General features: G+C 46.4%; 1 protein-coding gene across 1 annotated transcript in view; it reads right to left on the bottom strand.

The window, feature by feature from the left end:
- LOC106579948 (BICD family-like cargo adapter 1) overlaps nucleotides 1-21,337 on the bottom strand; it is a 29,357-nt gene extending 8,020 nt beyond the window's left edge. The window contains exons 1-3 of the mRNA XM_014160375.3: nucleotides 20,409-21,337; nucleotides 19,142-19,357; nucleotides 3,916-4,032 (exon numbers count right to left, since the gene is read on the bottom strand). Coding sequence (XP_014015850.3) covers nucleotides 3,916-4,032; nucleotides 19,142-19,357; nucleotides 20,409-20,825 — 750 coding nt within the window. The 5' untranslated portion in view covers nucleotides 20,826-21,337. The remainder of the gene's footprint in view (nucleotides 1-3,915; nucleotides 4,033-19,141; nucleotides 19,358-20,408) is intronic.
- Between the last annotated feature and the right edge of the window lie 3,122 nt (nucleotides 21,338-24,459).

Below are 24,459 nucleotides of genomic sequence, written 5' to 3'. Positions count from 1 at the left end.
GGAGTAGGCGGTTTCTGCCTCCCTCACATACAGGAATGTCTCTGTGATAAGTTGTTATTCCAAATAAACCTGATAACAGTCTATTCCTTCATCAGTCTATACTGTACAGTGGACTGAAGGCTAACATTGCACGAACACCGCACATTTCTAGAGATACAAGGTGAGTTTGTGTGTAATATGTTCGGTGGACGCCTGAGCAGCTTACTCCACTAAACAATCAGCTCTTGTTCTTTCTTGTTCTCCCCCAGCCATGCTTTGACCTACGTCTGTTGATCTCCTTCACAACGCAGGAGGCTGACATTGCGTGTACAGCTCAGCTCACTGACTTTGCCATCGTGTGGACGTCTTTGTAGCTTTATGTTCCCCGTGTGTCCTTCAGACATTTTGGTTGACATTGCTGTGGTTTTCTTTGTCTAGCAGGACTGTGACATATTCATCCTTGTCACATTAAGAAAGCCCGTTGCAATCCTGCGAACACCCAGACATTGCAGTATATCTGAGCTAAATATAGACCGGTATTGTTTTCACCCAATTACAGCGCGGTCTGCGCAGTGGGTTATCCCTCTCCAATAAGATCCACTTTAAAAGAGGAGGCTGAGAGATATTATATACTGTAATGTATGTCATGGTATCATCCTATGACCCTGAGCTAGATGGCTGATATTACACATTACTGATATTACTGTGTATTCCCCTGGTAGGCTACAGTATCTCACGCTCCATAGCAGTACAGTGGGACATGTACACACATGCGATATGCAGCATGCAGACAAACCAATATAACCACTCACTTCCAGACCTTGCTGCTCCAGTCAAGAGGAAGGATTCAATCACGGTATTAGAGGAGGGGAACAGGGAATGATTGATAGAAAAGGAGGAAAAACAGATTTGTATATTTGTTCACTTAACTCAACTGTTTGAATTAGTTTGATAGCAAGCACAACTTGAGGTGTGCATATTCTGATATCTCAGGATTATACTTTTTCAAACCCACACAGCATTTTAAAAGAACATTTTAAATAAACAACACTTTTGATAATGACTGGGGATATATTTCATAGGTAATATCTGTTAAGTTGAAATACATTTTAAGGAAGGTATTGATTTTTGAGACAGTTAAAAATGACTCCGCCCAATGCCTCTCCTCAGCCGGTAGACTCTCTAGTCTCGGCTCAGCCGGTAGGCTCTCTGGTCTCGCCTCAGCCGGTAGGCTCTCTGGTCTCGCCTCAGCCGGTAGGCTCTCTGGTCTCGCCTCAGCCGGTAGGCTCTCTAGTCTCACCTCACCGGTAGGCTCACTAGTCTCGCCTCAGCCGGCAGGCTCTCTAGTCTCGCCTCAGCCTGTAGACTCTCTAGTCTCGCCTCAGCCTGTAGACTCTCTAGTCTCGCCTCAGCCGGTAGGCTCACTAGTCTCGCCTCAGCCGGCAGGCTCTCTAGTCTCGCCTCAGCCGGCAGGCTCTCTAGTCTCGCCTCAGCCTGTAGACTCTCTAGTCTCGCCTCAGCCTGTAGACTCTCTAGTCTCGCCTCAGCCGGTAGGCTCTCTAGTCTCGCCTCAGCCGGTAGGCTCTCTAGTCTCGCCTCAGCCTGTAGGCTCTCTAGTCTCGCCTCAGCCTGTAGACTCTCTAGTCTCGCCTCAGCCGGTAGGCTCTCTGGTCTCGCCTCAGCCTGTAGGCTCTCTGGTCTCGCCTCAGCCGGTAGCCCCTGTAGGCTCTCTAGTCTCACCTCAGCCTTTAGGCTCACTAGTCTCACCTCAGCCTGTAGGCTCTCTAGTCTCGCCTCAGCCTGTAGGCTCTCTAGTCTCACCTCAGCCTTTAGGCTCTCTAGTCTCACCTCAGCCTTTAGGCTCTCTAGTCTCACCTCAGCCTTTAGGCTCACTAGTCTCACCTCAGCCTGTAGGCTCTCTAGTCTCGCCTCAGCCTGTAGGCTCTCTAGTCTCACCTCAGCCTTTAGGCTCTCTAGTCTCACCTCAGCCTGTAGGCTCTCTAGTCTCACCTCAGCCGTTAGGCTCTCTAGTCTCACCTCAGCCGGTAGGCTCTCTAGTCTCACCTCAGCCTTTAGGCTCTCTAGTCTCACCTCAGCCTTTAGGCTCACTAGTCTCGCCTCAGCCTGTAGGCTCTCTAGTCTCGCCTCAGCCGGTAGGCTCTCTAGTCTCGCCTCAGCCGGTAGGCTCTCTAGTCTCGCCTCAGCCGGTAGGCTCTCTGGTCTCGCCTCAGCCGGTAGGCTCTCTAGTCTCGCCTCAGCCGGTAGGCTCTCTGGTCTCGCCTCAGCCTGTAGGCTCTCTAGTCTCGCCTCAGCCTGTAGACTCTCTAGTCTCGCCTCAGCCGGTAGGCTCTCTAGTCTCGCCTCAGCCGGTAGGCTCTCTAGTCTCGCCTCAGCCGGTAGGCTCTCTGGTCTCGCCTCAGCCTGTAGGCTCTCTGGTCTCGCCTCAGCCGGTAGCCCCTGTAGGCTCTCTAGTCTCGCCTCAGCAGGTAGGCTCTCTAGTCTCACCTCAGCCGGTAGGCTCTCTAGTCTCGCCTCAGCCTGTAGGCTCTCTAGTCTCGCCTCAGCCTGTAGGCTCACTAGTCTCGCCTCAGCCTGTAGACTCTCTAGTCTCGCCTCAGCCTGTAGGCTCTCTAGTCTCGCCTCAGCCTGTAGACTCTCTAGTCTCGCCTCAGCCGGTAGGCTCTCTGGTCTCGCCTCAGCCTGTAGGCTCTCTGGTCTCGCCTCAGCCGGTAGCCCTTGTAGGCTCTCTAGTCTCACCTCAGCCTGTAGGCTCTCTAGTCTCGCCTCAGCCTGTAGGCTCTCTAGTCTCGCCTCAGCCTGTAGACTCTCTAGTCTCGCCTCAGCCGGTAGGCTCTCTGGTCTCGCCTCAGCCGGTAGCCCCTGTAGGCTCTCTAGTCTCACCTCAGCCTTTAGGCTCACTAGTCTCACCTCAGCCTGTAGGCTCACTAGTCTCACCTCAGCCTGTAGACTCTCTAGTCTCGCCTCAGCCGGTAGGCTCTCTGGTCTCGCCTCAGCCGGTAGCCCCTGTAGACTCTCTAGTCTCGCCTCAGCCGGTAGGCTCTCTGGTCTCGCCTCAGCCGGTAGCCCCTGTAGGCTCTCTAGTCTCACCTCAGCCTTTAGGCTCACTAGTCTCGCCTCAGCCTGTAGGCTCTCTGGTCTTGCCTCAGCCGGTAACCCCTGTAGGCTCTCTAGTCTCACCTCAGCCTTTAGGCTCACTAGTCTCACCTCAGCCTGTAGGCTCACGAGTCTCACCTCAGCCTGTAGGCTCACTAGTCTCACCTCAGCCTGTAGGCTCTCTGGTCTCGCCTCAGCCGGTAACCCCTGTAGGCTCTCTAGTCTCACCTCAGCCTTTAGGCTCACTAGTCTCACCTCAGCCTGTAGGCTCACTAGTCTCGCCTCAGCCTGTAGGCTCTCTGGTCTCGCCTCAGCCGGTAACCCCTGTAGGCTCTCTAGTCTCACCTCAGCCTTTAGGCTCACTAGTCTCACCTCAGCCTGTAGGCTCACGAGTCTCACCTCAGCCTGTAGGCTCACTAGTCTCACCTCAGCCTGTAGGCTCACGAGTCTCACCTCAGCCTGTAGGCTCACTAGTCTCACCTCAGCCTGTAGGCTCTCTGGTCTCGCCTCAGCCGGTAACCCCTGTAGGCTCTCTAGTCTCACCTCAGCCTTTAGGCTCACTAGTTTCACCTCAGCCTGTAGGCTCACTAGTCTCGCCTCAGCCTGTAGGCTCTCTGGTCTCGCCTCAGCCGGTAACCCCTGTAGGCTCTCTAGTCTCACCTCAGCCTTTAGGCTCACTAGTCTCACCTCAGCCTGTAGGCTCACTAGTCTCGCCTCAGCCTGTAGGCTCTCTAGTCTCACCTCAGCCTTTAGGCTCACTAGTCTCACCTCAGCCTGTAGGCTCACGAGTCTCACCTCAGCCTGTAGGCTCACTAGTCTCACCTCAGCCTGTAGGCTCTCTAGTCGTGTCATGTGCTGGTTGGTGGAGACGCTCTTCTCTCTGAAGTCATCCCGTAACAAGTTGACCTGAGTGGACAGCTGCCTCTCCACCTCTGTAGCCTGGAGACGAAACACACCCCAGACATAGGGTGTTAGCACAAAAGACATTAAGAAATCATTGAATAACATGTTATTAAAACAATTCAACTTTATGGTGGGCATTACCAGATTACAAATAAACATCTTCTGCATATAATACAAAGTGCATAAGGGTAGTGTTGTAAAGTCCTAATTCAGAACAGTTCAGTATAATGCAGTCTGTTGTTCAGTGTAGAGCAACTCCTGTTGTTTGTTGCTGCTTTGAGTGCGTCTCTCAGCAAGGAGCCTAGTGTTCACCACAGCTATGGGAACATAACTCATCCTTCCAGCGCTTGATTCAGAGCAGCCTGACATCGCTCCTTATGCACAACAATACTGACACACTCACACACAATGAAATGTTCACAACATATTGTCCACACACACTAATGCCCCTTACATAGTTCACATTGCGCAATTTATACATTTTTATTTAATTTAACATTTATTTAACTAGGCAAGTCAGTTAAGAACAAATTCTTATTTACAATGACAGCCTACCCCGCCCAAACCCGGACGACGCTGGGCCAATTGTGCGCCGCCCTATGGGACTCCCAATCACGGCCGGATGCAATACAGCCTGGATACGGACCAGGGACTGTAGTGATGCCTCTAGACCGCTGCGCCACCGGGAGCCCATGATGAGACACGTTCTGAGTGAGTAACCAACATTGTAAATGCTTCAAGTGCTATTTGATTTGACACAATGTTACCTCTGAGTCACCAGTGTTCCCGGAACTGGTACATTCAGCTGCACAGTATAACTGTTCCTGTGAAAGCACAGGTTTGATTAACTCTTGGCCTTTAGAATCTGGAATGTTTCATTTGGAGCTGGGCCCCTCCTTCTGAGTGCAGCAGAGTGCAGGAGAAGCCCCTTCCCTGGCTGAGATCATTGGACTGTTCTGATCACCCCACTGCCTACCGGCCAAGTGCAGATCGTAAAGTCAGACCGACAGAACTTCATTAGCATAAGTGAGGCTGCACTCAGGAAGCCCAGACTCTGATTGTCATCATCCCTGCCATGGTAATGGACGGTGGAATCCGGGATACCACTCACTCACTCACTCCTCTCCAGCCTCTGCACTGACAAATATAAATGCCATATAACAAAGCAATCATTGATTTATTCACTGGAGACAAATTCAACTTAACAGATCTTACTGAGAATATAGAGATATGATAAACTGCCTGTACACACTGTACGATGCGTTTACACAATTCTCTGACTACAGTATTTCACTCCATCATGGCACTTCAGTATCTAGAATCTAATAGATCTGTGTCCTCATTAGAGATTCTAGAGAACACTCGTCCAACAGGTTGATTCCTGTCCACAATCAAAGGTCAGGTGTATACTACCTCTGACAAATAAGAACCAGGTTGAATCAAATCTCTACATGGGTTTGCTACAAAGATAATATCCGTGGCAGGATTTTCGATATGTTTGCCTCTAGGACCTAGGTAGCAGTGTGATGTTTATAGGTTATTTCAGTCAGTGGTTGCAGTGTTGGCCACAGTGGTGACCGGTGAGGCCTTGGTGAGTACTGACTGCATGAGACAGGTCAGAAGAAGGCTACAGCCACTCTCTAATGCCATGTCCGTGTTTTAGACAGAGTCCTAAACAGTGTTATCTTTTCTACTAAGTCTACTGTAAGTGAATTGAAGATTTAGGTGAGAGGGTAATGTTTTCTCCATTGGACAGCTGTTCGAGGTCTGTAAACCAGCATGGCGCAGTGTTTTTTGGAACGCTTTTAAAGGTGAGGAGAGATGTCCACTCTGTAATGTCTGCTGTAAAAAATGGGCGACTTCCATTCACACTTGATGCACTTGTGTCCTTAAATAACTCAGAGAGGGGTTGTATTATTTACGTATTTTGTCTGGGTAACCAAGGGCAGAACAATCTGTAAACTAGACACTTTCAGTTGTACCATACCACTGCTCCAACACAGGAAGAGTTTGGTCCGTGCACTGTGCTTACAACAAGAAGGAAAAAAAATGTTGTGGCTCTTTCACAAGTATTGAATCACTTCCACATCCAAGTCCATGTACCCCTTTTTCATAATGGCACCTTGTTGTCCCCAGTGATGCATGGGATGAATGATATATAGCCTACACTAAATGCAGAATCATATTTACTTTGATGCATTTATAGACATTCAGACATAGTGTACAAGACACCAGCTCTACTCTGCCATTCGGAATGTGCTTCACATTCTCCTAACCAGGCCAGGATGATGCATACAGCTCTTCTTCTCTGACCTGACTGATGTATCTCTCCTCAGTGGATGTCTATACAGAGCCCAGTCACAGTGGGAACGTGACATTTGACCCAGTATCACACTGCGCCTGGCAGATTGAGATCACAGGAGAAACAGGATATTTCACCGTGGTTTGCCAGATTTACTGATATTTCCCTTAATCTGAGCGTCAAATCCTCAGATCCCAGATCAAGCATTATCAGTACATGGGGGGAAAACGGACTATTGCAACAGAATCCAGGCCAACAAACTAAGGCTCAATCAACTGAGAGACAAGCGTAACGCTCATTCTTCCTCCAGAGTCCGGACACAAAGGTAACGTGTGCCAAGTCATTCTGTTTCAAAGGGAGAATAACAAGATTCTCAAAACTTTTTCATTTACACTAGTCTTTGATAGGAAACATATCTTTGCTACATACATACCTAATCCATAGCGTATGTATAATACAAGAACATAACAGATTTTCTGAGGTTTCCGGTCTAATGTTCTTGCCTATGGGTGTGAAACTGAGAGGGGGTAGGGCACTTGTATCCTCTTATTTTTTAACATAGCTAATTAAGTCAGGGATTTCCAATGGCTTATCTGTTCCCTCTTTCTCTCTCTGCCCTCTCCTCAGGAAGCAGAACATACTGTACAGGTCAAGCTACAGTATACACATATGGTTGAAGATGACTCACAAGTCAATGTGTGTACATGTCAGGGGGTCTGTGTTGCAACCTGACATTGGGTTGGCTGTACAGCACACAGTGATGCAGAGCACATTTCCATGGCAACACATGGAATCTCACATGTGACACCCGGGTTGTCATAGCAACCAGAGAGAGCGAGAAATGACTGGTGGAGCTGTGTGACTTGGTGGCCATATTTCTGGCATTTTCCTTAGTCATAGCAGTGTACTCTAGTGTATGGACCCACACTCTTAGAAGTAAAGGAGCCTGGAAGAATCTTTTGGGGTTCTAAAAATTGTCACACAGGGGAAACCTCTAGTTCCAAAAGGTTCCTTAAGGAACCCCTCTGAAATGAGTCTTCGAGAAACCCCTGTGTAAAGGTTTAAACAGGAACCTTTTTGTGATGGGAGGGGTTGAACTTTGAACCTTTTTAATAATATATTGTAGAGGAGGCAGCCTATCAGAAGAGTGGAGGCGTGGCTTCCACCCATTAGAGTAAACGTCCTTCCTGTTCATCCTGTTGAGTTTATTCACTGCAAATTTCAATTGCCCTTGAATGTGTGTGCATATTACATATTCTAATGTAATATTCATACATCTATGCTCGCTTCGAGGCAAGCAACACTGAAGCATGCATGAGAGCATCAGCTGTTCCGGACGACTGTGTGATCACGCTCTCCGTAGCCGATGTGAGTAAGACCTTTAAACAGGTCAACATTCACAAGGCAGGGCCAGACGGATTACCAGGACGTGTACTCCGAGCATGCACTGACCAACTGGCAAGTGTCTTCACTGACATTTTCAACCTGTCCCTGACTGAGTCTGTAATACCAATATGTTTCAAGCAGACCACCATAGTCCCTGTGCCCAAGAACACTAAGGTAGCCTGCCTAAATGACTACCGACTCGTAGCACTCACGTCTGTAGCCATGAAGTGCTTTGAAAAGCTGGTCATGGCGCACATCAACACCATTATCCCAGAAACCCTAGACCCACTCCAATTTGCATACCGTCCCAACAGATCCACAGATGATGCAATCTCTATTGCACTCCACACTGCCCTTTCCCACCTGGACAAAAGGAACACCTATGTGAGAATGCTATTCATTGACTACAGCTCAGTGTTCAACACCATAGTGCCCTCAAAGCTCCCCACTAAGCTAAAGACCCTGGGACTAAACACCTCCCTGCAACTGGATCCTGGACTTCCTGACGGGCCGCCCCCAGGTGGTGAGGGTAGGTAACAAGGAACCCCTGAACATAACATACTGTACAGGTCAAGCTACAGTATACACGTATGGTTGAAGATGACTCACAAGTCAATGTGTGTACATGTCAGGGGGTCTGTGTAGCAACCTGACATTGGGTTGCCTGTACAGCACAGCCAAACCCTCCTGCACCCCCCTCCTGTATTCACTCATGACTGCATGGCCAGGCAAGACTCCAACACCATCATTAAGTTTGCCGACGACACAATACTGGTAGGCCTGATCACAGACAACGATGAGACAGCCTATTGGAAGGAGGTCAGAGACCCGGCCGGGTGGTGCCAGGATAACAACCTCTCCCTCAAAGTGATCAAGACAAAGGAGATAATTGTGGACTACAGGAAAAGGATGGCCGAGCACGCCCCCATTCTCATCGACGGGGCTGTAGTGGAGCAGGTTGAGAGCTTCAAGTTTCTTGGTGTCCACATCACCAACAAACTATCATGGTCCAAACACACCAAGACAGTCGTGTAGAGGGCATGGCAAAGCCTATTCCCCCTCAGGAGACTGAAAAGATTTGGCATGGGTCCTCAGATCCTCAACAAGTTCTACAGCTGCACCATCGAGAGCATCCTGACTGGTAGCATCACTGCCTGGTATGACAACTGGTCGGCCTCTGACCGCAAGGTACTACAGAGGGTAGTGCGTACGGCCTACTACATCACTGGGGCCAAGCTTCCTGCCGTCCAGGACCTCTATACCAGGCGGTGTCAGAGGAAGGCCCTAAAGGAGTCAAAGACTCCAGCCACCCAAGTCATAGACTGTTCTCTCTGCTACTGCACGGCAATCAGTACCGGAGCGCCAAGTCTAGGTCCAAAAGGTTTCTTAGTAGCTTCTACCACCAAGCCATAAGACTCCTGAACAGCTAATGAAATGGCTACCCAGACTATTTATATTGTCCCCTCCTTTTTACGCTGCTGCTACTCTCTGTTTATTATCTATGAATAGTCACTTTAACACTACCTACATGTACATATTACCTCAACTAACCTGTGCCCCCGCACATTGACTCTGTACCGGTACAGCCTGTATATAGCCTCACTACTGTTATTTTACTGCTGCTCTTTAATTATTTGTTATTTTTATTTATCTATTTTTTTATTTAACACTTATTTTTCTTAAAACTGCATTGTTGGTTAAGGGCTTGTAAGTAAGCATTTCACTGTCAGGTCTACACCTCTATTCGGTGCGTGTTACAAATAAAATTTGATTCGATATTAACATGATTGCACATAGTAATAAAGTGGTAACTATTCCAATTTTGGGATTTGCATAGGCTCAAGGAACTCATACACCTATGAAAGCCACATTAAAGCTACAAAACTGTCAGTGTTCAACCTTAACATGTGATGACAATAAAACAGAACAGATTAACAGGAATGACACTTACTCCCACGGGTGGCCTAAACATATCTATCTGAAGGGGTTCCTTAAGGATCTCCAAGGTTTCTCGAGTCACCACTGTCATAACTCTCCTATGACGATCTGAAGGATCATGTTACAGTGGGTCCGCTCTACAGCGTGCTCTCTCTCGTAGAGGGGGAGAGCGGGAAGTCGGCTGTTTTATGGCGGTCATAAAATACGCTGCCAATGTGCTCTGTAGTGTTCGAGATTGGAATGTAAACTGTGGAACACAGAGAGACCCTTGGACATCAAAAGTTTGAATAATTAAACAATATTTCTATTTTTGAGAATGTGGGAGTGGTCCGTGGACACTTAAGGGACAGTCATGACGAGTGTGTTTCATTTGGTGATCTCATGAAGGACAGGAAACACTCATTACTGTGTCTTTGGTTGTGTACACTTCTTAATTATGGGGTTTACATCTAAATATTGTGAAACGTATGTGATTAAACATAAAGCTATTTGTGAAAAGATGTAATGTGATGTTAACCTTCTAAATGACAAAATATGGGTTTTCATATCAAGTTAACCAAATCAGTGGCCAAGCCCACGTGCGTATAGACATTACGCAGGCGTCATGGACCGCCCCTTTCTCAGAAGTGTATAAAACCCACTCCTGACCAAATGTACATTAGACTAGGAAACACGCAGCTGACGCTACATGTCAAATGGTTAAGAACTGCAACTCTATAGGCCATCAGACTAGAAAACATGCAGCTGACGCTACATGTCAAATGGTTAAGAACTGCAACTCTATAGGCCATCAGACTAGAAAACATGCAGCTGACGCTACATGTCAAATGGTTAAGAACTACAACTCTATCGGCAACGAAGACCATACAACGTGGAGCTTTGGCTACACGGCTGGAAATGGTTAAACTCTGAGACTATCGATCACTACAGAATAAGAGCAAATCCTAGATGTAGAATTACTAGTCTACAGCTGGAAATTTTGTAAGTCTAGTACGAGAATACCGACAACTGCAGAAGTATCTATTCTATGCAACGACCATCTGTACGCCTGACGTATCCATTACAACAGACACTATCCAGAGCCGCTGAGAAAGCTACAACCACGAAAGACATTGTGACTTCTGGGGAAGTTAACCAGAGACTCTCTGATGAACTGACTCTCCAGCAGACTTAACGGCGATTCCAACAGAGAAGACAACCATGACATACGGGTGTAAATATATACATTGTAATTATTTTTGAATGAGCGGCCGATCATGTGCAAAGGATTAGCATTTCAATTAATATAATTATGAATTGTGTGTAGTGAATCCATTTGGTCTCACCCGCTCTTTATCTGTCCCCACCCCTTTCCATTGTCTACCAAGCCGTCATACCGGTTTAGTCGACTAGGGACTTATCAATGCATTGTGTTAGTAACCAATGACCATATTGTTCATTTATGTATTTCTGTGATTTGTTTAGTTAGTTAGTAAATAAATAATTAAGCCAATTTGTATATCGCTGATTCATTATGGAGGCTAGGGTTCGTGCAGATATCCAAGGGTTTGCGATGTTCACTAATGAGAACTGATGAGGTAATAACAATACATTAATACAAGACTGTACTCAATAAGATTTGAAAATATCTGAAGAGTTGATTCGGGAAATAGAGTCGCTATAAACATTTTCCCGTGGTGCCCTAACTTCCTAGTTAATTAAAGTTTATACGATTAGTTTAATCACATAATAATAATTATACATAGAGAATTGATTTGATAAAATAACAGTCTTTCCATTTAATGATAGTCACAGACACGACACCACAAATTCTAAGAGTGTAGATGATGAAATCCACTAAAACATGTCATCAGTCAGTCTTCCAGTTTGACATTAACAATGATCACTGTCTGTGAAGCTCTATTGTCAGAATCCCTGATGGCTACAGACAGAGTATGGGAGCAGCAGCACGTGTTTCTGATCCTCATCACAACTGATGGCCTGGAGACGCGTGTGTTGTATACAGGTGGTTATTAGAACAGAGACCTGTGACAGGAACGATGCAGAACAGAGCCATGGCCCTTGGTAATACAGTCAGCTCATTACAGTTAGTTTTTTGTTGTTGATGTAGACTGCAAGAAGCCCAAACATATATAATTTTTGACTAAAACAATCATTTCAAACCTTGCTTACATTTGTATACAGAGCCATAGCTGAACAGAACTCTTTACCAATCCATATATCTCAGGAAAAAAAGGAAATCCATCCCAAATAAAGGAACATCTAATGTGATAGACCAAATGACTGGACAGGAAATAGAAAGCATTAACTGAATGTTAAGTGTGTTTCCTGTCAGGTATTTTAATTGTCTGTATGGTCTACTTGTTGAATGTTTGTGAAGTCTTGATTTGTAATGTCTTATTAATTGGTGTTGGACCCCAGGAAGATTAGCTAGCGTTACGGCGTTAGCTAGTGGGGATCCTAATAAAAATTACAAATACGATCACATACACAGGTAACTGCCAACATCATGGAAACAGTTGAGTAAATGAGGGGTACAAAGTATATTTAAAGCAGGTGTTGTTTCCACACAAGTGTGTTTCCTAAGTTTATTAAGAAATGAACATCCCAGCATCCTTAGAGCATGTATAAAAATGCTGGGCAGGCCATTATTTTGGCTTCCATGGCTGTGCCCCCATAGGATGACAATTCCCCCATCCGCAGGGCACGAATGGTCACCGAATGGCTTGATGTGTATGAAAACTATGGAAACCATATGCCCGTCTCAGTCACCAGATCTCAACCCAATTGAACACTAATGGGAGATTCTGGAGCGGTGCCAGAAACAGCATTTTCAACCACCACTAACAAAACACCAAATTATGGAATTTCTCATGGAAGAATGATGCCACATCCCTCCAGAAGAGTTTCAGAATCTTTGCCAAGGTGCATTGAAGCTGTTCTGGCACATGGTGGCCCAATGCCCTATTAAGACACTTTGTGATGGTATTTCCTTTATTTTTCCAGTTACCTGAATCTCTCTACTACACGTGAGAATACTTTGGAACAGATTCTCAAAATTAAAATCACTGATTTGCTGGTGTTTTTACAGTCTTATGTCCAACAATAAAATCAAATACATTTGGCCTGCCAGTTGAGGAACCCTGCCCTAGATGATTTGCCATGTTCACACCCCAGCCCAGCCTACCAGACACCACTGGGTTTACTGTAGGTGTTTTTTCTTTACGTCTGTATGAGTAATACACTGAGTGTGTCTGTGTCTCTACGTGGCTGTGTTCTGTGGGTGATGAATACGGTGCATTCGGAAAGTATCCATACCGCTTGACCTTTTCCACATTTTGTTACATTACAGCCTAATTCTAAAAAGGATTCAATCTTTTTTTTTGCTAATCAATCTACACACAATACCCCACAATTTATATTTATATAATTTATATTTTAAAAAATCGACTGAAATATCACATTTACATACAGTACCAGTCAAAAGTTTGTACAACTACTTTTTCTTTATTTTTACTATTTTCTACATTGTAGAATAATAGTGAAGACATCAAAACTATGAAATAACTCATATGGAACCATGTAGTAACCAAAAAAAGTGTTAAACAAACAGATTCTTCTAAGTAGCCACCCTTTCCCTTGATGACAGCTTTGCACACTCTTGGCATTCTCTCAACCAGCTTCACCTGAAATGCTTTTCCAACAGTTTTGAAGGAGTTCCCACATATGCTGAGCACTTGGTGGCTGCTTTTCCTTCACTCTGCGGTCCAACTCATCCCAACCCATCTCAATTGGGTTGAGGTCGGGTGATTGTGGAGGCCAGGTCATCTGAGGCAGCACTCCATCACTTTCCTTCTTGGTCAAATAGCCCTTACACAGCCTAGAGGTGTGTTGGGTCATTGTCCTGTTGAAAAACAAATGATAGTCCCACTAAGCACAAACCAGATGGGATGGCGCATTGCTGCAAAATGCTGTGGTAGCCATGCTGGTTAAGTGTGCCTTGAATTCCAAATAAATCACTAACAGCAAAGCACCCCCACACCATTACACCTCCTCCTCCATGCTTCACGGTGGGAACCACACATGTGGAGATCATCCATTTACCTTCTCTGCGTCTCACAAAGCCACGGCGGTTGGAACCAAAAATCACAAATTTTGACTCATCAGACCAAAGGACAGATTTCCACCTGTCTAATGTCCATTGCTCGTGTTTCTTGGATCAAGCAAATCTCTTCTTATTATTGCTGTCCTTTAGTAGTGGTTTCTTTGCAGCAATTCGAACATGAAGGCCTGCTTTCACACAGTCTCCTTTGAACAGTTGATGTTGAGGTGTGTCTGTTACTTGAACTCTGTAAACATTTATTTGGGGTGAAATTTCTGAGGCTGGTAACTATAATTAACTTATCCTCTGCAGCATATGTAACTCTAGGTCTTCCTTTCCTGTGGCGGTCCTCATAAGAGCCAGTTCAATCACAGCTCATGATGGTTTTTGCGATTGCACTTGAAGAAACATTCAAAGTTCTTGAAATGTTCTGGATTGACTGACCTTCATGTCTTAAAGTAATGATGGACTGTCGTTTCTCTTTGCTTATTTAAACTGTTCTTGCCATAATATGGACTTGGTCTTTTACCAAATAGGGCTATCTTCTGTATACCACCCCTACCTTGTCACAACACAACTGATTGGCTCAAACGCATTAAATAGGAAAGAAATTCCACAAATTAACTTTTAACAAGGAACACTTGTTAATTTAAATGCATTCCAGGTGGCTATCTCATGAAGCTGGTTGAGAGAATACAATGAGTGTGCAAAGCTGAAATCAAAGCAAAGGGTGGCTGCTTTGAAGAATCTCAAATATAAAATATATTTTGATTTGTTTAACACTTTTTTGGTTACTACATGATTCCATATGTGTTATTTCATAGTTGTGATGTTTTCACTACTACTCTACAATGTAGAAAATTGTAAAAATAAAGAAACTTCTCACTGGTACTGTAAGTATTCAGACCCTTTACTCAGTACTTTGTTAAAGCACCTTTGGAAGTGATTACAGCCTTGATTCTTCTTGGGTATGACACTACAAACTTGGCACATCTGCATTTGGAGAGTTTCTCACATTCTTCTCTGGAGATCCTCTCAAGCTCTGTCAGGTTGGATGGGGAGTGTTGCTGCATAGCTATTTTCAGGTCACTCCAGAGATGTTCAATAGGTTTCAAGTCTGGGCTCTGGCTGGACCACTCAAGGACATTCAGAGACTTGTCCCGAAGCCACTCCTGTGTTGTCTTGGCTGTGTGCTTAGGGTCGTTGTCCTGTTGAAGGTGAACCTTCGCACCAGTCTGAGGTCCTGAGCGCTCTGGAGCAGGTTTTCATCAAGGATCTCTCTATACTTTTCTCCGTTCATCTTTCCCTCGACCCTGACTTGTCTCCTAGTCCCTGCCGGTGAAAACATCCCCACAGCATGATGCTGCCACCACCATGCTTCACCGTAGGGATGGTGCCAGGTTTCCTCCAGACGTGACGCTTGACATTCAGGCCAAAGAGTTTAATCTTGGTTTCATCAGACCAGAGAATCTTCATCAGACCAGAGTCTTTAGGTGCCTTTTGGCAAACTCTAAGCGGGCTGTCATGTGCCTTTTACTGAGCGGTGGCTTCCATCTGGCAACTCTACCATAAAGGCCTGATTGGTGGAGTGCTGCAGAGATGGTTGTCCTTCAGGAAGGTTCTCCCATCTCCACAGAGGACCTCTGGAGCTCTGTTAGAGTGACCATCGGGTTCTTAGTCACTTCCCTGACCAAGGTGCTTCTCCCCTGATTGCTCAGTTTGGCCAGGCAGCCAGCTCTAGGAAGAGTCTTGGTGGTTCCAAACTTCTTCCATTTAAGAATGATGGAGGCCACTGTGTTCTTGGGGACCTTCAATGCTGCAGAAATGTTTCGGTACCCTTCCCCAGATCTGTGCCTCGACGCAATCCTGTCTCGGAGCTCTACAGACAATTCCTTCGACCTCAAGGCTTGGTTTTTGCTCTGACATGCACTGTCAACTGTGGGATCTTATATAAACAGATGTGTGCCTTTCCAAATCATGTCCAATCAATTTAATTTACAACAGGTGGACTCCAATTAAGTTGTAAAAACATCTCAAGGATGATCAATGTAAACAGGATGCACCTGAGCTCAATTTCAAGTCTCATAGCAAAGGGTCTGAATACTTATGTAAATAAGTTATTTCAGTTTTTTCTTTTTAATACATTTGCAAAAATTCTAAAATCCTGTTTTCGCTTTGTCATTATGGGGTATTGATTGATGAGGAACATTTTTATTTTATCAATTTTAGAATAAGGCCGTAACGTAACAAACTGTGGAAAAAGTCAAGGGGTCTGAATACTTTCCGAATGCACTGTATGTTAGTGACGTGTGTGCTCTCGTAGATTTAAGTCTAGCTCATAGAGAATGGTGTCCTAGTGTATTGGTGCCAGGTTTGCACTGTCCTTTGACATGAGGGGCAATGGCTCACACACAGACTCTTCTCCACCCAAACAAAACAGTTGAGTGACAGTTTTTTAATTAGCTGTGAGCACAGTATGGAGCAGTGTTGTTGTTCTGGCTGCTGATTTAATTCATAAGGAAAGGCTATTACACAGGATTATGACCTAATCCCTTCAATGCTGCATTTTACACACGGCGTCTTACATCACTTCCTGTGGCCAGCCCCTCCACAACAAGCTAATTTCTGCTGCATCCAATCAGAGACCTGATTCCAGCAGACAATTGGTTCCTCTCTCAAATCTGTTTTTATGAGTGCATTGTTGTTGTGAGTGTAATCTTTAAAGCTTTATTTTGAGAATGGCCCTTTGAAGAGCTGTCAACCACATGATAGGATTCTAACCATTTTATAGGCTCTCTAATGCAGCCTGCAACAGATTACCTCTTATTTCTGTCACTTACAGGGAGGGTGCTAGATTTTAGACTGGAAGACAGTGGACACACTGTGTCCGGAGTGGAGCTAAAGCTTGAGAATATATATTAAAGAATAGAACCTAAAGAACCTTGAAAATTAACGGATGGGTGTTTGTTTTGCAGTGAATATTACCAGACTAAGGTCTGTCTGTCGATAGAACTGTTAGCATCCTTATCCCTACTAATGCTACAAAGAATGTCATTACAAAGCAAAAATATCTCCTAATCCATGTCTTTGGTTAGGGCTATCCATACACACAAACCTACTTGGATCCTAATAGTAGTCCTGTCTCTGGTGGCTCTACTACTGGGGAGGTTCCCAGAGTCAGGGTGGTGTGGGTTCACTAGGAGGAGGTGTACTCAGAGCCGTGGAGTAAGCAGGCCATTGCTTAGTAACAGAGAGACTAACATGGCTGACCCCTTTCATTTTATTACACAGGAGGTCTCCCTGGAATCCGACAGCATTGAATCACGCAGGCCAGATCAATACTCTCAATTGGGGCTCATGAATACCATTAGCTCATAAAGGTCCAGAACCCCCCCCCCCCCTCCCCAAGCCCTACACAAGTCTCTACACCAAAAGATCTACCCAGATTTAATTTCAACCAGGGCTGCTTTTAAATCAACTGCAACTTAATTATGTTAAGTACCTAGCAGGATCCATAGCAACAGACCAGTTCAGCGACCCCTCCATGGTCAGAGACTGATGGTGGATGACAGGTAATTCACTTTAATCTGATCAGAGATGGAAATGAGAGGGAGAGCAGGTCTGTATGACACAGTGGTGCTGCTACTCTATCTGCATACAGCCAGGGCTAAAAACAGCCGTTGACAGCTAGCTAGCTCTCTCCCTGCTGGGCTGTGGAAGGAAGCAGCATCTGCCTGACTGCAGCTCACATCTATTCCCAGGACAGACAGCACCACACCACAGGCAGTGTTACCCACACCCACAACACTGTCACCGGTGTCACCTAAGCAGGCAAAACCCACCTATCTCCTGGGGCCTTTAAAATGGAGACTGGTCCTCTATCTGAATGCAGTCAACACAAAGCTTTCTCCATTTAACAACCTTAACCAACTTTCAAAGGTTTAGGTGTTCTAGCTTTTAGGTATCGATATATCCCTGCAGCACACACAGAAGCATGACACACGTGAGTGGAAAGCTAGTCTCTTTTAGTAACAGCTATGTGTATTGACGTCATGCCTATAGGGATGCCTCAGACTGGTATGAGAGGCTAGTGGCAAGATGAGCACCAGTAAAATCATTTCAAACACTCTGTTGACGTAGAGGATAATACATTCATGAAATATTGAGTGTTTTTGTCCTGAATTGAATGTCCACTAGGTGCGTAAAACCCGCAAATTCAGATAAACAAAAAGGTGTAATGGGTGCGCACTCAAAAAGATGTCGCATTAAAGCTTACTTCATAATTACATTTTTGAAAATTATTTTCACTGCATCTGGGATAGTACACGCTGAAATGCTTTATGCAATATATTTTTGAGTGCGGACCAACTACATCTATTTGTTTATCTGAAAAATAGTTTTTACCAGATGTTTTTCCAGATAGTCATGGGATTTTTGCTGTACCTCGACTCAAGTTGGTAGAAGCGCTGTGTACTCCCCTCCTGACCTAAGTTTCGTTTAGTTTTCATTGGGATTTAGGCTGTCAGGGCAATGCTTCCCTCATTAGTAAGGATTGAGTGATTTGACTGAAGGCTGTAGTAAATCCATCTTCTTAGGGGAGTCTAATCAACAGTATTACCTGCTGTTGCTCAGCTCCATCAATCCAACCGGGCCATGAATAGAGTCGAATCAATAGCCCTGTTTATACCTGCTGCTAATTATGTGTCCTTTGTCCGGAACTTGTCCACATTCGGATTGTGCCCATATATTTAGACAGGTGTAGACGATTAAAAGACACATTGTGATCTGATTGTGATCAAATTTTACAAGTGTAAACGGACAAGATCAGGACAATATCAGGATGAGGAAGGATGATAGCCCTGTTTATACCTGGTTCTAATGACAGCTTCTCCTCACACTTCCATCACTCTCTACAAAGTGGATGTGGTCCTGAATGAACCTTTACCTCCTCCAGTCTCCCAGTCACCCTGTTTCAACAGCCTGTAGTTACTTATCAATATTGACAGGGGGGTTGCATAAGGAGTATGCCGCCCCAGCCCAATCATTCTAAATTATTCAGGGTTTAAGAGGGGAACGTTCCACTTTAATTTCCATGACTTAGCATATATTGATGTGTGAGAGAGAGAGATGGAGGCATGAGATGGAGACATGGGGGAAGAGATTGAAGCAGAGTGTATGTATGTGCATGTACGCATACTATATGAGAACATAGGTGTACCCTCTCCAGAAATGAACACAGCAAACTGAGACCTCCAGTGTTGAGTCCCAGTGGTCCACAGACAGACAGACAGACAGACAGACAGACAGACAGACAGACAGACAGACAGACAGACAGACAGACAGACAGACAGACAGACAGACAGACAGACAGACAGACAGACAGACAGACAGACAGACAGACAGTTATCTCCACTCACTCGGTTGAGTTGCTCCAGCAGGCGGTGGTTTTGCTCTGACAGCTCCCTGATGGCCGTGGACTTGTCGCGGTCGGCCTCTCTCAGCTGGACCTGATGGCGCTCCAGCTCTCCCTGCAGCTGCTGGACGTCTGTCTCCAGCTCCGCCACGCGGTCCCCCCACTCCCCCTCCTTGTTCTCCAGCCGCCGCCGCAGCTCGTGCTTCTCCTGCTCTAGGTGCTGTGGGTGATGGGAGACAAGGGACAGGGTTAGAGGTGATACTGGACTGAAGGGACTAGGTTAGGCCTGAGACTAGTACTAGTCCTTGGATTTTGAAAGGATAGCACAAAGCTTCAGCTTTTTTTCTATCCATAGCTTGATAAGGCTGAGGCAGGGGGTGAGGGGATGAGGGTGGGCTTTTAATGAGAGCACAAGGGGGTTAGGGTATGGGGGGTTAGGATGGGATGGGTGGCATGGCTGGTCACAGGGCATGCTGGGTGATCAGTCCTGAACAAAGAGGCCTCATCGGGAGTAAAACACGGTTGGCAAAACGAAGTTGGTAAAAGGATAAAGAACAATATTAACTGCCCCTAAAAAGCTTTGAAATAGCTTGATGAATATTGTGCACTGGGTCATAGCATAGTACCGTGTTGTTAGAGATCAGTTTTGTGAGCAGATGTATCCTACAGTAGATACAATAGGCCATGCCCATGGGACATTTCCAGGGGATTAGACTTGTTCCAGTCCAGGCCAAGTGCAGTGGTGTGAGAGGGTTCAGATATGAAGGACAAAAGCTCTGCTGTCAGCATGAAAAATCAATCAGACATCTATGGGTTTTGAGGGCTTTAGTGACACTGCAAGATGTTGTGAACTCCTCTCTAACTGTTGCAGTGCTGTCTGTGTGAGACAGCCAAATCATTGAAATAAAAAGTCATTGTAAGAATTGAGTGACCTCAGTCTGCTTTAAGAGTACTGTTTTGCTCCCAGAATCTGATTTCATGAGAGAGGCATTAGACTGTTATGACACTGTGTGGAGATGTTTGTAGCTGTACTGTAAGTTGTAGACCGTCTGAAAACACTGTCAAGACAGTTGTTTAAAGAGTGAAGTCTGCTCAACAGCATTACCAATAATGGGGGACAGTCTTAATCAGTTCAACGTGTTTACATACACTGCTTAACTCCACATTAATTGAATAATGATGACCAAAACAACTATGAATTGAAAAACGAATCTGGCATGATGGTAGCCTACAGTATTTGTCAGTGTGTGTTTGTACTACTAGCTTCTTACCTCAAGTTTATCGTTAAGATCTTTGTTCATTTTCTCATATTGCTTAGTCAGGTCTTGGTTTCGCTCTAGCAGTGCCTTGCCGAGTTTAGCAGCTAAAACCAAGTCCTTCTCCTTTTGACGAAAGAGCAACAAAAAGTCTGTATTCTGTCCCATTACAGGCGACTCCAATTCGGATAACTCTTCCTCCTCCTCCTCCTCCTCGTCCTGCTCCCCGGTAAGCATGGCTAATTCCTCTTCCAACGCCATCCCGAGGCCTCCAGACCCGGTGTGTAGCAGCGAGTGGCCCTGAAATCCTCCCGTTTCTTGTGGGGTTTTGTTGCCCTGATCTAGCAGGTGCGCCATGCAGTCGCTGTCCAGTTCGGGTGGTGCTGAAATCGCGGCGGTAGATGTGTGCCGGTCGAGGTAGAAAGCTGACATCGCCGCCCGGCGGACAAAAATAAAAGAGATTAACCAATTGATTTATTCCGGCTGAACCCGCTCTGTAACTGGGTCGGGATGACCGGATCCTCTTTTTGTAGATAATATCTCCATAGATACGGTTCCTTGGTATCAAAATCACGGCAATTGCTAACTTGTCTGACTAATACGTCCCTCACACTCGGAAGACCAAGCTCTCCCTTTAATCCTGCAAACAGTGCCGCCTCCTATGCAGCTGAGTTGAAGACAAGCCTCTTGATGTCTGTTGCTGGCTATCTTGTATGTAAAGATTGTCGGTCCAGCGTGCTTTGTCCCCGCGTTAACCGCCTTGACGAACTCTCAACAGCGGTCGGTCTGTCCACCCCGTTGCGGCGGGGTCCCAGTACCCCATAATAGTTGGCCCCTTTACATCCGAGGCATTTTGCAGAAGCTATAAGGCCTGTGCCAGATATCCAAAATACCCACTCGAGCAGAGCACGAGCCCGATGGCGCCACCTTCTTCCCTCCCTGGAATGCGCGCCCCACGTTGCTGACGTCAACAGCAAACTATTACAAATATCCACCCATTGGCTGAGGATGATAACGCCATATTTTGTTATTTTACATACAGCATAGGAATGGGACACGTTTAATAGGCCGACAGGCATGGATTAAGCAGCTGCCTTCAATCATCCATATTCATTTAATGCTCTTTCTCTTATATACGAGATAAATGTATAAAAACAATCGTTGCTTCAAGATTTTTCAGTATAGTAGCTTCGCATCATCATTATCATTATCATCATCATCATCATCAATACCATCATCACCATCATCATCATCATCACCACAGTGATGACATTAGTGTGTTTGTCTGTTCTTTGACTATGATTTGAATATGGATATGACTATATTTTTGTTCTAGGTTGACAACAGGAATATGAGTTGCTAGATGTTAGAACACACAGGGGCCTAGGGACAGGGTTAGGGTCTAGGGACAGGGTTAGGGCTAGGGCTAGGGACAGGGTTAGGGTCTAGGGACAGGGTTAGGGTTAGGGCTGGGGGGCTAGGGACAGGGTTAGGGTCTAGGGACAGGGTTAGGGTCTAGGGACAGGGTTAGGGTCTAGGGACAGGGTTAGGGTTAGGGTCTAGGGACAGGGTTAGGGTCTAGGGACAGGGTTAGGGTCTAGGGACAGGGTTAGGGTCTAGGGACAGGGTTAGGGTCTAGGGACAGGGTTAGGGTCTAGGGACAGGGTTAGGGTCTAGGGACAGGGTTAGGGTCTAGGGACAGGGTTAGGGTGTAGGGACAGGGTTAGGGTCTAGGGACCGTGTTAGGGTCTAGGGACAGGGTTAGGGTCTAGGGACAGGGTTAGGGTCTAGGGACAGGGTTAGGGTCTAGGGACAGGGTTAGGGTCTAGGGACAAGGTTAGGGTTAGGGTCTAGGGACAGGGTTAGGGTCTAGGGACAGGGTTAGGGTCTAGGGACAAGGTTAGGGACAGGGTTAGGGTCTAGGGACAGGGTTAGGGTCTAGGGACAGGGTTAGGGTCTAGGGACAGGGTTAGGGTTAGGGACAGGCTTGGGGTTAGGGTCTAGGGACAGGGTTAGGGTCTAGGGACAGGGTTAAGGTCTAGGGACAGGGTTAGGGTCTAGGGACAGGGTTAGGGTCTAGGGACAGGGTTAGGGCCTAAGGACAGGGTTAGGGTCTAGGGACAGGGTTAGGGTCTAGGGACAGGGTTAGGGTTAGGGTCTAGGGACAGGGTTAGGGTCTAGGGACAGGGTTAGGGTCTAGGGACAGGGTTAGGGTCTAGGGACAGGGTTAGGGTTAGGGTCTAGGGACAGGGTTAGGGTCTAGGGACAGGGTTAGGGTCTAGGGACAGGGTTAGGGTCTAGGGACAGGGTTAGGGTCTAGGGACAGGGTTAGGGTCTAGGGACAGGGTTAGGGTCTAGGGACAGGGTTAGGGTCTAGGGACAGGGTTAGGGTCTAGGGACAGGGTTAGGGTCTAGGGACCGTGTTAGGGTCTAGGGACAGGGTTAGGGTCTAGGAACAGGGTTAGGGTCTAGGGACAGGGTTAGGGTCTAGGGACAGGGTTAGGGTCTAGGGACAGGGTTAGGGTTAGGGTCTAGGGACAGGGTTAGGGTCTAGGGACAGGGTTAGGGTCTAGGGACAGGGTTAGGGACAGGGTTAGGGTCTAGGGACAGGGTTAGGGTCTAGGGACAGGGTTAGGGTCTAGGGTTAGGGTTAGGGACAGGCTTGGGGTTAGGGTCTAGGGACAGGGTTAGGGTCTAGGGACAGGGTTAAGGTCTAGGGACAGGGTTAGGGTCTAGGGACAGGGTTAGGGTCTAGGGACAGGGTTAGGGCCTAAGGACAGGGTTAGGGTCTAGGGACAGGGTTAGGGTCTAGGGACAGGGTTAGGGTCTAGGGTTAGGGTTAGGGACAGGCTTGGGGTTAGGGTCTAGGGACAGGGTTAGGGTCTAGGGACAGGGTTAAGGTCTAGGGACAGGGTTAGGGTCTAGGGACAGGGTTAGGGTCTAGGGACAGGGTTAGGGCCTAAGGACAGGGTTAGGGTCTAGGGACAAAGTTAGGGTTAGGGACAGGGTTAGGGTCTAGGGACAGGGTTATGGTTAGGGTCTAGGGACAGGGTTAGGGTCTAGGGACAGGGTTAGGGTCTAGGGACAGGGTTAGGGTTAGGGCCTAGGGACAGAGTTAGGGTCTAGGGACAGGGTTAGGGTTAGGGTCTAGGGACAGGGTTAGGGTCTACGGACAGGTCTAGGGACAGGGTTAGGGTCTAGGGACAGGGTTAGTGTTAGGGTCTAGGGACAGGGTTAGGGTCTAGGGACAGGGTTAGGGTTAGGGTCTAGGGACAGGGTTAAGGGTCTAGGGACAGGGTTAGGGTCTAGGGACAGGGTTAGGGTCTAGGGACAGGGTTAGGGTCTAGGGACAGGGTTAAGGGTCTAGGGACAGGGTTAGGGTCTAGGGACAGGGTTAGGGTTAGGGTCTAGGGACAGGGTTAGTGTTAGGGTCTAGGGACAGGGTTAGGGTCTAGGGACAGGTGTTCAGGGTCTAGGGACAGGGTTAGGGTTCAGGGTCTAGGGCACAGGGCTAAGGGTCTAGGGACAGTGGTTAGGGTCTAGGGACACGGGTTAGGGTCTAGGGACAGGGTTAGGGTCTAGGGACAGGGTTAGGGTGATAGAAGGCACAGGGTTAGGGTCTAGGGACAGGGTTAGGGTCTAGGGACAGGGTTAGGGTCTAGGGACAGGGTTAGAGTGTGCGACTATATATAGAGTGTGCGACTCTCTTTATTTTTATAGCTTATAGTTTATTTGCCGTTAGTCAGCACCTCTACATAAAATAATTTTTCTGGGTGAGCGCCAGCTCATGTTTTTTATTCTACTTGGAGCTGTAAACATAAAACTGCATGAGAATATATTCCTCTCCAGGATTGCTTTGTACACTGAGTGTATAAAACATTAGGAACACCTGCACTTTCCATGACATAGACTGACCAGGTGAATCCAGGTGAAAACTATGATCCCTTATTGATGCCACCTGTTAAATCCACTTCAATGATTTACTTTTTCGACTTTCTACAGTCAAGCTTTTATTATTTTTGTACTTTGTAACATGTAAGAGACATATTACAGTTCTAAAAATAAA

This window comes from Salmo salar, chromosome 20 (assembly GCF_965601325.2).
Source record: "Salmo salar chromosome 20, fSalSal1, whole genome shotgun sequence".
NCBI classification, from domain to species: domain Eukaryota; kingdom Metazoa; phylum Chordata; class Actinopteri; order Salmoniformes; family Salmonidae; genus Salmo; species Salmo salar.
The sequence above is the reverse complement of the archived record's forward strand: the minus strand, read 5'-3'. Positions and strand labels throughout refer to the sequence as shown.